Source organism: Bombina bombina, chromosome 1 (assembly GCF_027579735.1).
Source record: "Bombina bombina isolate aBomBom1 chromosome 1, aBomBom1.pri, whole genome shotgun sequence".
NCBI classification, from domain to species: Eukaryota; Metazoa; Chordata; class Amphibia; order Anura; family Bombinatoridae; genus Bombina; species Bombina bombina.
Genome location: NC_069499.1, coordinates 737052096 through 737066218, shown reverse-complemented (window position 1 = coordinate 737066218; position 14123 = coordinate 737052096). Strand labels below are relative to the sequence as shown.

Genomic DNA, 14123 nt, shown 5'->3' with positions numbered 1-14123 from the left:
TCTCTTTTGCTCTCTCTCTCCCCCTTCTCTTTTGCTCTCTCTCTCTCCCTTCTCTTTTGCTCTCTCTCCCCCTCTCTTTTGCTCTTTCTCTCCCCCTCTCTTTTGCTCTCTCGCCCCCTCTCATTTGCTCTCTCTCCCCCTCTCTTTTGCTTTCTCCCCCCCTCTTTTTTGCTCTCTTTCTCATCCCCTCTCTTTTGTTCTCTCTTTCGCCCTCTCTTTTGTTCACTCTTTCCCCCCCTCTCTTTTGTTCTCTCTTTCCCCCCTCTCTTTTGTTCTCTCTCTCCTGCTTTTTTGGTCTCTCTCTCCCCCCTCTTTTTTGGTCTCTCTCTCCCCCCTTCTTTTTTGGTCTCTTTCTCTCTCTCCCCCCCTCTCTTTTTGCTCTCCCCCCCCTCTTTTTGCTCTCTCCCCCCTCTCTTTTTGCTCACTCTCTCTTTTGCTCTCTCTCCCTCTCTCTTTTGCTCTCACTCCCTCTCTTTTGTTCTCACTTTCCCCCCTCCCTTTTGTTCTCTCTCTCCCTCTTTTTGGTCTCTCTCTCTCTCTCCCCCCTCTTTTTTGGTCTCTCTCTCTCCCCCCTCTCTTTTTGCTCTCTCTCTCCCTCTCTTTTTGCTCTCTCTCCCCCTCTCTTTTTGCTCTCTCTCCCTCTCTTTTGCTCTCTCTCCCCCTCTTTTGCTCTCTCTCTCCCCCCTCTCTTTTGCTCTCTCTCTCTCCCCTCTCTTTTGCTCGCTCTCTCCCCCCTTTTTTCCTCTCTCTCCCCCCTCTTTTTGCTCTTGTTCTCTCCCCTCTCTTTTGCTCTTGTTCTCTCCCCTCTCTGTTGCTCTCTCTCTCCCCCTCTCTTTTGCTCTCTCTCTCCCCCTCTCTTTTGCTCTCTCTCTATCCCCCCTCTTTTTTGCTCTCTCTCTCCCCCCTCTTTTTGCTCTCTCTCCCCTCTTTTGCTCTCTCTCCCCCTCTCTTTTGCTCTCTCTCTCTCCCCCTCTCTTTTGCTCTCTTTCTCCCCCATCTCTTTTGCTCTCTCTCTCCCCCACCCTTTTGCTCTCTCTCTCCCCCCTCTCTTTTCCTCTCTCTCTCCCCCCTCTTTTTTGCTCTTGTTATCTCCCCTCTCTTTTTGCTCTTGTTCTCTCCCCTCACTTTTGCGCTCTCTCTCCCCCTCTCTTTTGCGCTCTCTCCCCCTTTTTTGCTCTCTCCATCCCCCCTCTCTTTTGCACTCACCCCTCTCTCTCTTTTGCTCTCTCTCTATCCCCCTCTCTTTTACTCTCTCTCTCCCCTTCTCTTTTGCTCTCTCTCTTTCCCCCTTCTATTTTTGCTCTCTTTCCCCCTTCTCTTTTGCTCTCCCCCCTCTCTTTTGCTCTCTTTTGCTCTCTCTCCCCCCTCTCTTTTGCTCTCCTCGCCCCTCTTTTTTGCTCTCTCTCTATCTCCCCCTTCTCTTTTACTCTCTCTCTCACCCCCTCTCTTTTGTTCTTTCTCCCCCTTCTCTTTTGCTCTCTCTCTCCCCCTTCTCTTTTGCTCTCTCTCTCCCCCTTCTCTTTTGCTCTCTCTCCAACTCTCTATTGCTCTCTCTCTCCCTCTTCTCTTTTGCTCTCTCTCTCCCCCTCTCTTTTGCTCTCTCTCCAACTCTCTTTTGCTCTCTCTCCCCCTCTCTTTTGCTCTCTCTCCCCCTCTCTTTTGCTTTCTCCCCCCCCCCTCTTTTTTGCTCTCTTTCTCATCCCCTCTCTTTTGTTCTCTCTTTGCCCCCTCTCTTTTGTTCTCTCTCTCCCTCTTTTTTGGTCTCCCTCTCCCCCCTCTTTTTTGGTCTCTCTCCCCCCCCCTCTTTTTTGGTCTCTTTCTCTCTCTCCCCCTCTCTTTTTGCTCTCTCCCCCCCCCCTCTTTTTGCTCTCTCTCCCCCTTTCTTTTTGCTCTCTCTCTCTCCCTCTCTCTTTTGCTCTCTCTCCCTCTCTTTTGTTCTCTCTTTCCCCCTCTCTTTTGTTCTCTCTCTCCCTCTTTTTTTGGTCTCTCTCTCTCCCCCCTCTTTTTTGGTCTCTCTCTCTCCCTCCTCTCTTTTTGCTCTCTCTCCCCCTCTCTTTTTCCTCTCTCTCCCCCCTCTCTTTTGCTCTCTCTCCGCCCTCTCTTTTTGCTCTCTCTCCCCCCTCTCTTTTTGCTCTCTCTCCCCCTCTCTTTTTGCTCTCTCTCCCCCCTCTCTTTTTGCTCTCTCTCCCCCCTCTCTTTTTGCTCTCTCTCCCCCTCTCTTTTTGCTCTCTCTCTCCCTCTCTTTTGCTCTCTCTCCCCCTCTTTTGCTCTCTCTCCCCCTCTCTTTTGCTCTCTCTCTCTCTCCCCTCTCTTTTGCTCGATCTCTCTCTCCCCTCTTTTCCTCTCTCTCTCCACCCTCTTTTTGCTCTTGTTCTCTCCCCTCTATTTTGTTCTCTCCCCTCTCTTTTGCTCTATCTCCCCCACTCTTTTGCTCTCTCTCTCCCCCTCTCTTTTGCTCTCTCTCCCCTCTCTTTTAATCTCTCTCTATCCCCCCTCTTTTTTGCTCTCTCTCTCTCCCCTCTTTTGCTCTCTCCCCCTCTCTTTTGCTCTCTCTCCCCCCTCTCTTTTTGCTCTCTCTCCCCCTCTCTTTTAGCTCTCTCTCCCCCCTCTCTTTTTGCTCTCTCTCCCCCCTCTCTTTTTGCTCTCTCTCTCCCTCTCTTTTGCTCTCTCTCCCCCTCTTTTGCTCTCTCTCCCCCTCTCTTTTGCTCTCTCTCTCCCCTCTCTTTTGCTCGCTCTCTCTCTCCCCTCTTTTCCTCTCTCTCTCCCCCCTCTTTTTGCTCTTGTTCTCTCCCCTCTCTTTTGTTCTCTCCCCTCTCTTTTGCTCTCTCTCCCCCTCTCTTTTGCTCTCTCTCTCCCCCTCTCTTTTGCTCTCTCTCCCCTCTCTTTTAATCTCTCTCTATCCCCCCTCATTTTTGCTCTCTCTCTCTCCCCTCTTTTGCTCTCTCTCTCCTCTTTTGCTCTCTCTCTCCCCCTCTCTTTTGCTCACTCTCTCTCCCTCTCTCTTTTGCTCTCTTTCTCCCCCATCTCTTTTGCTCTCTCTCTCCTCCACTCTTTTGCTCGCTCTCTCCCCCCTCTCTTTTCCTCTCTCTCTCCCCCCTATTTTTGCTCTTGTTATCTCCCCTCTCTTTTTGCTCTTGTTCTCTCCCCTCTCTTTTGCTCTCTCTCCCCCCCTCTCTTTTGCTCATCCCCCCCCTCTCTTTTGTTCTCTCTCCCCCCTCTCTTTTGCTCTCTCTCTATCCCCCCCCTCTCTTTTGCTCTCTCTCCCACCTCTCTTTTGCTCTCTCTCTTGCTCTTTTCCCCCTTTCTTTTGCTCTCTCTTCATCCCCCCTTCTCTTTTGCTCTCTCTCTCCCCCCAAACTTTTGCGCTCTCTCTCACCCCTCTCTTTTGCTCTTTCTCCCACATCTCTTTTGCTCGCTCTCTCCCCCACTCTTTTGCTTGCTCTCTCTCCCCCTCTCTTTTCCTCTCTCCCCCCTCTTTTTGCTCTTGTTATCTCCCCTCTCTTTTTGCTTTTGTTCTCTCCCCTCTCTTTTACTCTCTATCTTTCCCCCTCTTGTTTGCTCTCTCTCCCCCTCTCTTATGCTCTCTCTCCCCCCTCTCTTTTTTTGCTCTCTCTCCCCCCTCTCTTTTGCTCACCCCCCCTCTCTTTTGCTCTCTCTCCCCCCCTCTCTTTTGCTCCCTCTCTATCCCCCCCTCTCTTTTGCTCTCTCTCCCCGTCTCTTGCTCTTTTCCCCCTTTCTTTTGCTCTCTCTTTATCCCCCTTCTCTTTTGCTCTCTCTCCCCTCACTTTTGCGCTCTCTCTCACCCCTCTCTTTTGCTCTCTCTCTCCCCCCTCTTTTGCTCTCTCTCCCCTCCTCTCTTTTGATCTCTCTCCCCCCTCTATTTTACTCTCCCTCCTCCTTTTTGCTCTCTCTGTCTCTCTCTATCTATCTATCTATCTATCTCCCCCCTCTTTTGCTCTCTCTCTATCCCCCCTCTTTTTGCTCTCTCTCTATCCCCCCTCTTTTTTGCTCTCTCTCTCCCCCCTCTCTTTTTGCTCTCTCTCCCCTCTTTTGCTCTCTCTCTCTCCCCCTCTCTTTTGCTCTCTCTCCCCCCTCTCTTTTGCTCTCTTTCTCCCCATCTCTTTTGCTCTCTCTCTCCCCCACTCTTTTGCTCTCCCACTCCTCTCTTTTGCTCCCCCCCCCGTTTTGCTCTCGCTCTCTGCCCCTCTATTTTGCACTCTCTCTCTCTCTCCCATCTCTTTTGCTCTCTCTCTCCCCCTCTATTTTGCTCTCTCTCCCCCCTCTATTTTGCTCTCTCTCCCCCCTCTATTTTGCTCTCTCTTCCCCCTCTTTTGCTCTCTCTTCCCCTCTCTTGCTCTCTCTTCCCCTCTCTTTTGCTCTCTCTCCCCCCTCTTTTGCTCTCTCTCTCACCCCCTCTCTTTTTCTCTTTCTCTCCCCCCCTCACTTTTGCTCTCTCCATCCCCCCCTTTCTTTTGCTCTCTCCATCCCGCCCCTTTCTTTTGCTCTCTATCCCCCCATTTCATTTGCTCTCTCTATCCCCCCTCTCTTTTGTTCTCTCTCTCTCTCTCCCCCTCTCTTTTGTTTTCTCTCTATCCCCCTCTCTTTTGTTCTCTCTCTCCCCCCCCTCTGTTTTGCTCTCTCTCCCCCTCTTTTGCTCTCTCTCTCCAAATCTCTTTTGCTCTATCTTTCTCTTCCCCTCACTTTTGCTCTCTCCCTCCTTTCATTTGCTCTCTCTCTCCCTCCCCCTCTCTTTTGCTCTCTCTCCCCCCTCTCTTTTGCTCTCTCTCCCCCCTCTATTTTGCTCTCTCTCTCCCCCCCTCTTTTGCTCTCTCTTCCCCTCTCTTGCTCTCACTTCCCCTCTCTTTTGCTCTCTCTCCCCCCTCTTTTGCTCTCTCTCTCACCCCCTCTCTTTTGCTCTTTCTCTCCCCCCTCACTTTTGCTCTCTCCATTCCCCCCCTTTCTTTTGCTCTCTCCATCCCCCCTTTCTTTTGCTCTCTCTATCCCCCCTCTCTTTTGTTCTCTCTCTCTCTCCCCCTCTCTTTTGTTCTCTCTTTCTCTCCCCCCCTCTCTTTTGCTCTCTCTCCCCCTCTTTTGCTCTCTCTCTCCAAATCTCTTTTGCTCTATCTTTCTCTTCCCCTCACTTTTGCTCTCTCTCCCCCTCTTTTGCTCTCTCTCTCCAAATCTCTTTTGCTCTATCTTTCTCTTCCCCTCACTTTTGCTCTCTCCCCCTTTCATTTGCTCTTTCTCTCTCCCCCTGTTTTTTGCTCTCTCTCTCCCCCTCTCTTTTGCTCTCTCTCCCCCTCTCTTTTGCTTTCTCTATCTCCCCCTCTCTCTCTTGCACTCTCTCTCTCTCCTCTCTTTTGCACTCTCTCTCCTCTCTTTGCTCTCTCTCCCCTCTCTTTTGCTCTCTCTCACCTCTTTTACTCTCTCTCACCTCTTTTACTCTCTCTCACCCTTTTGCTCTCTCTCCCCTCTTTTACTCTCTCTCACCCTTTTGCTCTCTTCCCCCTCTTTTCCCCCCTCTTTTGTGCTTTCTCTCTCTAATGACTATGGCCACTCCCGCCAGCCATGCCCTACCACACCCATGTGTCCATTGACTTTATTGTGTCCTTAAAGGGACATAAAACACAACATTTTTATTTCATGATTCTATTTTGCTCTCTCTCATTCCCATCTCTTTTGCTCTCTCTCCCCTCTCTTTTGCTCTCTCTCCCCCCTCTCTTTTGCTCTCTCTCTATCTCCCACTCTTTTTTGCTCTCTCTCACCCAATCTCTTTTGCTCTCTCTCTCTCTCTCTCTCTCTCTCTCCCCCCCTCACTTTTGCTCTCTCTCTATCCCCCTTTTTTTGTTCTCTCTCTCCCACTATTTTGCTTTCTCCCCCCTCCTTTTTTTGCTTTCTCTCTCCCCCTCTCTTTTGCTCTCTCTCCCAATCTCTTTTGCTCTATCTCTCTCCCCCCCTCATGTTTGCTCTCTCCCCCTTTCATTTGCTCTCTCTCCCCCCTCTCTTTTGCTCTCTCTCCCCCCTCTCGTTTGAGCTCTCTCCCCCCCTCTCTTTTGCTCTCTCTCCCCCCCCTCTCCTTTTGCTCTCTCACACTCTCTTTTGCTCTCTCTCCCCCTCTTTTGTTCTCTCTCCCCCTCTTTTGCTCTCTCCCCCCCTCATTTGCTCTCTCCCCCCCTCATTTTTGCTCTCTCCCCCTTTCATTTGCTCTCTCTCTCCCCCCCCCTCTCTTTTGCTCTCTCTCTCCCTCCCTCTCCTTTTGCTCTCTCACACTCTCTTTTGCTCTCTCTCCCCCTCTTTTGCTCTCTCTCTCCCTCTTTTGCTCTCTCTATCTCCCCCTCTCTCCCTCTTTTGCGCTCTCTCCCCTCTCATTTACTCTCCACCCTCTTTTGCTCTCTCTCCCCTCTCTTTTGCTCTCTCTCCCCTCTCTTTTGCTCTCTCTCCCCCCTCTTTTGCTCTCTCTCCCCCCTCTTTTGCGCTCTCTCCCCCCTCTTTTGCGCTATCTTCCCCCTCTTTTCCCCCTCTCTTTTGCTCTCTCTCCCCCTCTTTTGCGATCTCTCTCTAATGACCATGCCCACTGCCGCCAGCCATGCCCTACCACACCCTTGTGTCCACTGACTTTATTGTGTCCTTAAAGGGACATAAAACCCAACACTTTTTCTTTCATGATTCAGATAGAGAATACAATTTTAAACAATTTTCCAGTGTGCTTCTATTATCAAATTTTCTTTGTTTTCTTGTTATCCATTGTTGAAAAGCAGAAGGGTAAGTTTAGGAGTGGGCACTTGTCTGCAGTACTATAAGGCAGCAGTTTTATAACAATGTTATACATTACATCTCTTTTGCTCTCTCTCTCCCCCTCTTTTCCTTTATCTCTCCCCCTCTCTTTTGCTCTCTCTCCCCCCTCTCTTTTGCTCTCTCCCCCATTTCTTTTGCTCTCTCTCCCCCCCCCCTCTTTGGCTCTCTCTCCCCCTCTCTTTTGCTCTCTCTCCCCCCTCTCTTTTGCTCTCTCTCCCCCTCTCCCCCCTCTCTTTTGCTCACTCTCCTCCCTCTTTTGCTTTCTCCCCCCTCTCTTTTGCTCTCTCTCTCTCTCTCCCTCTTTTGCTCTCTCTCTCCCCTTCTCTTTTGCTCTCTCTCCTCTCTCTTTTGCTCTCTCTCTCCCCCCTCTCTTTTGCTTTCTTTCTCCCCCATTTTTTGCTCTCTCCCCCTCTCTTTTGCTCTCTCTCTCCCCCTCTCTTTTGCTCTCTCTCCGCCTTCTCTTTTGCTCTCTCTCCGCCTCTCTTTTTCTCTTTCTCTCCCCCTCTTTTGCTCTCTCTCTCCCCCTCTTTTGCTCCCTCTCCCCTATCTTTTGCTCTCCCCTCTCTTTTGCTCTCCCCTCTCTTTTGCTCTCCCCTCTCTTTTGCTCTCCCCCCTCTTTTGCTCTCCCCCCTCTTTTGCTCACTCTCTCCCCCTCTCTTTTGCTCTCTCACCTCTCTTTTGCTCTCTCTCTCTCCTCTCTCTTTTGCTCTCTCTCTCCTCTCTCTTTTGCTCTCTCTCTCTCCCCCTCTCTTTTGCACGCTTTCTCTCTCTCTCTCTCCCCCTCTCTTTTGCTCTTTCTCTCCTCCTCTCTATTTTGCTCTCTCTCTCCCCTCTCTTGCTCTCTCTCCTCTCTCTTTTGCTCTCTCCCCCCTCTCTTTTGCTCTCCCTCCCCCCCTCTCTTTTGCTCTCTCTCCCCCCCCTCTTTTGCTCTCTCTCCCCCTCTCTTTTGCTCTCTCTCCCCCCTCTCTTTTGCTCTCTCTCCCCCCTCTCTTTTGCTCTCTCTCCTCCCTCTCTTTTGCTCTCTCTTTCTCTATTGACCATGCCCACTCCTATTTTGCTCTCTCTCATTCCCATCTCTTTTGCTCTCTCTCCCCTCTCTTTTGCTCTCTCTCCCCCCTCTCTTTTGCTCTCTCTCTATCTCCCACTCTTTTTTGCTCTCTCTCACCCAATCTCTTTTGCTCTCTCTCTCTCTCTCTCTCTCTCTCTCTCTCCCCCCCTCACTTTTGCTCTCTCTCTATCCCCCTTTTTTTGTTCTCTCTCTCCCACTATTTTGCTTTCTCCCCCCTCCTTTTTTTGCTTTCTCTCTCCCCCTCTCTTTTGCTCTCTCTCCCAATCTCTTTTGCTCTATCTCTCTCCCCCCCTCATGTTTGCTCTCTCCCCCTTTCATTTGCTCTCTCTCCCCCCTCTCTTTTGCTCTCTCTCCCCCCTCTCGTTTGAGCTCTCTCCCCCCCTCTCTTTTGCTCTCTCTCCCCCCCCTCTCCTTTTGCTCTCTCACACTCTCTTTTGCTCTCTCTCCCCCTCTTTTGTTCTCTCTCCCCCTCTTTTGCTCTCTCCCCCCCTCATTTGCTCTCTCCCCCCCTCATTTTTGCTCTCTCCCCCTTTCATTTGCTCTCTCTCTCCCCCCCCTCTCTTTTGCTCTCTCTCTCCCTCCCTCTCCTTTTGCTCTCTCACACTCTCTTTTGCTCTCTCTCCCCCCCCCCTCTTTGGCTCTCTCTCCCCCTCTCTTTTGCTCTCTCTCCCCCCTCTCTTTTGCTCTCTCTCCCCCTCTCCCCCCTCTCTTTTGCTCACTCTCCTCCCTCTTTTGCTTTCTCCCCCCTCTCTTTTGCTCTCTCTCTCTCTCTCCCTCTTTTGCTCTCTCTCTCCCCTTCTCTTTTGCTCTCTCTCCTCTCTCTTTTGCTCTCTCTCTCCCCCCTCTCTTTTGCTTTCTTTCTCCCCCATTTTTTGCTCTCTCCCCCTCTCTTTTGCTCTCTCTCTCCCCCTCTCTTTTGCTCTCTCTCCGCCTTCTCTTTTGCTCTCTCTCCGCCTCTCTTTTTCTCTTTCTCTCCCCCTCTTTTGCTCTCTCTCTCCCCCTCTTTTGCTCCCTCTCCCCTATCTTTTGCTCTCCCCTCTCTTTTGCTCTCCCCTCTCTTTTGCTCTCCCCTCTCTTTTGCTCTCCCCCCTCTTTTGCTCTCCCCCCTCTTTTGCTCACTCTCTCCCCCTCTCTTTTGCTCTCTCACCTCTCTTTTGCTCTCTCTCTCTCCTCTCTCTTTTGCTCTCTCTCTCCTCTCTCTTTTGCTCTCTCTCTCTCCCCCTCTCTTTTGCACGCTCTCTCTCTCTCTCTCTCTCCCCCTCTCTTTTGCTCTTTCTCTCCTCCTCTCTATTTTGCTCTCTCTCTCCCCTCTCTTGCTCTCTCTCCTCTCTCTTTTGCTCTCTCCCCCCTCTCTTTTGCTCTCCCTCCCCCCCTCTCTTTTGCTCTCTCTCCCCCCCTCTTTTGCTCTCTCTCCCCCTCTCTTTTGCTCTCTCTCCCCCCTCTCTTTTGCTCTCTCTCCCCCCTCTCTTTTGCTCTCTCTCCTCCCTCTCTTTTGCTCTCTCTTTCTCTATTGACCATGCCCACTCCTGCCGGCCATGCCCCACCACACCCGTGTGTCCACTGACTGTATTGTGCCCTTAAAGTGACATAAAACCCAACATTTTTCGTTCATGATTCAGATAGAGCATACAATTTTAAACAATTTCCTTTGTTTTCTTGTTATCCTTTGTTGAAAAGCAGAAGGGTAAGTTCAAGAGTCGGCACTTGTCTGCAGTACTATATGGCAGTACTATTTCCTGTCATGTAGTGCTTCAGGTATGTGCATGCTACCTGTCTAGATATCTCTTCACAAAAGCATTACATGAGAACAAAGAAAATTTGATAATATAAGTAAATCGGAAACTTTAAAAAAAATTTGATCTAAATCATGAAAGAAAAATGTAATGTCCCTTTAACTAATGAAGTTGGCATTGCCTTCTACCTGGGAGTACACTGCAAACATGTAAGTTACTGAGTAAAGTAATTAGTTTAATCATGAACAGTAATTACAGACAGTTAAACAACAGATGTGAGGCAGTGGCTAATGTTTTATATCTGTGTCTGGGAAGTGTTATGATTGTTGGTTTGCAAGCCAAGTAAGCAGTCAGAAGGTCCCCAAGTCTCACTGATAACCAGTGTAAGTGACAGGATATGAACTCTGGAATGTTCTTGCCTTTAATGTCATTCTCAGTAATGTATTTTACCTATTGGAATGTAATGTTTACCAAAAATAAAAACAACTTTACCAATTTGAAATAGCTGCTTTTGCCTGTTGAAGCCACCACCTAAATACCTGTATGAATACTGCAGCACTATCAGAATAGGCAGCAGAAAACAAATCAGCATTCTATAAGGGGCGATAGATAGAAGAGAGTCCAGCTCCTTTGAAAGGGTGTTCCTGCAGCATCATTCAGTACAATTAACTGCTTGTAGCCCATAGAGGTACAAGTTTGTACTGGCATTATCCTGCTTTACTCAATGGGACATGAAAGCCCCAAAAATGTTTTCATTATTTGGATAGACCATACAATTTTATACAGCTTTCCAGTTTACTTCTATTATCAAATGTGCTTCATTTTCTTGGTATTCTTTGTTTAAGAAGCAGCAATGCACTACTAGGAACTAGTTGAAAACATTGGGTGAGCCAATGACAAGAGGCATATATATGCAGCAACCAATCAACAGCTATCTCCCAGTAGTGTAATGCTGCACCTAAGCATACCTAGGTATTTTTGCGCAAACTGTCCCTTTAAGTCCTCTGAAGTAGCCAACTTGAAGAAATATTGGCTAGTTTTAAAAGGCAGGACCAAACAAAAAAACTAATAAAGCCAACTCTTTTCATATAACGTGTTTCTAATGTGTTTTGCAGAATTGAGCCGTTATTAAGTAGTGGAGCAACTTGCCCACAGTATATTTATGAGAATGGAGTTCCTCTTGGTTGCCATTTCAAAGCCCATCACGCACCTAAAGACGACAACAAATATCGCATGATGGTTACAGACAGCTCGCACACCATTCGACCGTACATTGCTGAAGTGAGGGTTATAGATTTATGTAAGTATCAAAAATGAACATTAAAATTAAAGGGATATTAAACAGTGCTCCTATAGCAAAAACAATTATGTTAAATCAAAGTAAACATAAAAAGAAACAGACTGCATAAAAAGATAGCAAACAACTTACTTGTTTTCTTGCTAAATGAGCGCGGATAACAGAGCCGCCGTGCTTCATTCTGCCACTTTTGAGCATAAGCACAACAGACTTCCCGTCTCTCTAGCATTATCTAAATACTGAACCACCACATGTTACTCAAGAATATTTATAACATTAAGCTAAACATTTCTTCCTGCAGATGACCCAGCCTCCTTGAAGGCTGTGACAAGAAATAATGGACAATTGAAGTTAAAAATAAGAAATAAATAGAAACCCACTTTAGGTCTATTCTCACAGCAGAATTCGTGATATCCCCAAGATTAACCTTGCTCAACAACCTTCCAAAATATCCTTGTAAACTTAGGACATGTTTGTGACAAATAGGGCTCAACGCAGCCAAATCTCTCATAGCTAGACATTGAAAAACAGACCTGAGCCCTACAGTTAGGATGTGGAAAGACAGAGTACTAGAACTCTTAGGTTTAGAGAAATATGGGCATTATAAACTCAATAAAAGAACCCCCTTCACAGAAATTATATTTATTTGGGAAGATCCCTGCAAAATATTTAGGACGTGAAAGCCCTTCTTGCCAACCTAGTGCCCCCTAAAACACAGACAGATACTCTTATGGTGGATGCAGCTCATAGAGTGACTTTAACTCTAGCAGCTCACATTTTAACCCTCTCTTCCCCCTTTCCGCTCCTCTATCCTTCCCTTTACTTTACCCCCTCTACCCTCCTAACTTTTCGTACTTTGATCCAAGCTATAAAACGGTGTGAACCCAAGTATAATTATAGTGAACAGCGTAATAACCATTGTTCTTTTTGGTTTTGTTTAGAAAGAAAGAAAAGTTAAAAAATGAAGAATCATACATATTGCAACCATTTCTATCAAGTATAACCCATTGCTTAGTGCTTTTATTTTTTTTAACAACGATGAAAGAGACTGTTGAGCTTCATTATACAAATATTTGACCTTTTTTCTGCTATGCTTATGTTGAGCTTGTTTTCTGCCCACTGGCTCATGCCTTTCAAGTTATAAACATTAATGTAAATGCTTTCTTCTGATTTCTGTTGGACATTTTTTTTTACTGTTCACTAGTTTGGTGTGATTTGCATGCACACGCTTGCACATTACCCCCTACACAAATGGGTGTAGTGAGCTGAATGATGGTCTGCAGGAAAGACACTATATTTTGGCTGCCAAAATAATTGGTGATATATAAGACGTAGGGTAGTCTATTAAACTATGGCAGAGCTTGAAAAGTAGCATATTGTAACATGTTTAAGGTAACATTAAAAAAAAAGGATTCAACTTCTTTTTTCACATAAGTTCTGTAGCTATATTTTGAAAACATAACTATTATTATTCACTCTGTATTACTTTAATAACTAGATACAAAACAGTTTTTTTAACTCATTAATTCAAATCTATCTGCTACTGAAGAGTTCTAAAAAGAACGAAAAAGGCTGCAATAACCCTATGAAGGGATCTCTGTATTAAAACAGTATTTGAAGCAAAAATCTGAGATTTTGCATATCTAATTTGCATATCTTACCCAGAATTCTCTTGTGCATTGGTAACAGTGTAAATTGAGTTTTCTCCAACATAGGTGTGTCCGGTCCACGGCGTCATCCTTACTTGTGGGATATTCTCTTCCCCAACAGGAAATGGCAAAGAGCCCAGCAAAGCTGGTCACATGATCCCTCCTAGGCTCCGCCTACCCCAGTCATTCTCTTTGCCGTTGTACAGGCAACATCTCCACGGAGATGGCTTAGAGTTTTTTAGTGTTTAACTGTAGTTTTTATTATTCAATCAAGAGTTTGTTATTTTAAAATAGTGCTGGTATGTACTATTTACTCAGAAACAGAAAAGAGATGAAGATTTCTGTTTGTATGAGGAAAATGATTTTAGCAACCGTCACTAAAATCCATGGCTGTTCCACACAGGACTGTTGAGAGCAATTAACTTCAGTTGGGGGAACAGTGAGCAGTCTCTTGCTGCTTGAGGTATGACACATTCTAACAAGACGATGTAATGCTGGAAGCTGTCATTTTCCCTATGGGATCCGGTAAGCCATGTTTATTACGTTCGTAAATAAGGGCTTCAAAAAGGGCTTATTAAGACTGTAGACTCTTTTTGGGCTAAATCGATTCATTATTAACACATATTTAGCCTTGAGGAATCATTTTATCTGGGTATTTTGATATATAATATCGGCAGGCACTGTTTTAGACACCTTATTCTTTAGGGGCTTTCCCAAAGCATAGGCAGAGCCTCATTTTCGCGCCGGTGTTGCGCACTTGTTTTTGAGAGGCATGGCATGCAGTCGCATGTGAGAGGAGCTCTGATACTTAGAAAAGACTTTCTGAAGGCGTCATTTGGTATCGTATTCCCCTTGGGGCTTGGTTGGGTCTCAGCAAAGCAGATACCAGGGACTGTAAAGGGGTTAAAGTTAAAAATGGCTCCGGTTCCGTTATTTTAAGAGTTAAAGCTTCCAAATTTGGTGTGCAATACTTTTAAGGCTTTAAGACACTGTGGTGAAAATTTGGTGAATTTTGAACAATTCCTTCATGTTTTTTCGCAATTGCAGTAATAAAGTGTGTTCAGTTTAAAATTTAAAGTGACAGTAACGGTTTTATTTTAAAACGTTTTTTGTACTTTGTTATCAAGTTTATGCCTGTTTAACATGTCTGAACTACCAGATAGACTGTGTTCTGAATGTGGGGAAGCCAGAATTCCTATTCATTTAAATAAATGTGATTTATGTGACAATGACAATGACGCCCAAGATGACTCCTCAAGTGAGGGGAGTAAGCATGGTACTGCATCATTCCCTCCTTCGTCTACACGAGTCTTGCCCACTCAGGAGGCCCCTAGTACATCTAGCGCGCCAATACTCCTTACTATGCAACAATTAACGGCTGTAATGGATAATTCTGTCAAAAACATTTTAGCCAAAATGAACCCTTATCAGCGTAAGCGCGACTGCTCTGTTTTAGATACTGAAGAGCATGACGACGCTGATAATAATATTTCTGAAGGGCCCCTAACCCAGTCTGATGGGGCCAGGGAGGTTTTGTCTGAGGGAGAAATTACTGATTCAGGGAACATTTCTCAACAAGC

General features: G+C 46.7%; 1 protein-coding gene across 1 annotated transcript in view; it reads left to right on the top strand.

Annotated features, from left to right (window-relative positions):
• IL13RA1 (interleukin 13 receptor subunit alpha 1) overlaps positions 1-14123 on the top strand; it is a 206950-nt gene that overhangs the window by 117334 nt on the left and 75493 nt on the right. The window contains exon 7 of the mRNA XM_053699252.1: positions 10713-10897. Within this exon, the coding sequence (XP_053555227.1) occupies positions 10713-10897 (185 nt within the window). The remainder of the gene's footprint in view (positions 1-10712; positions 10898-14123) is intronic.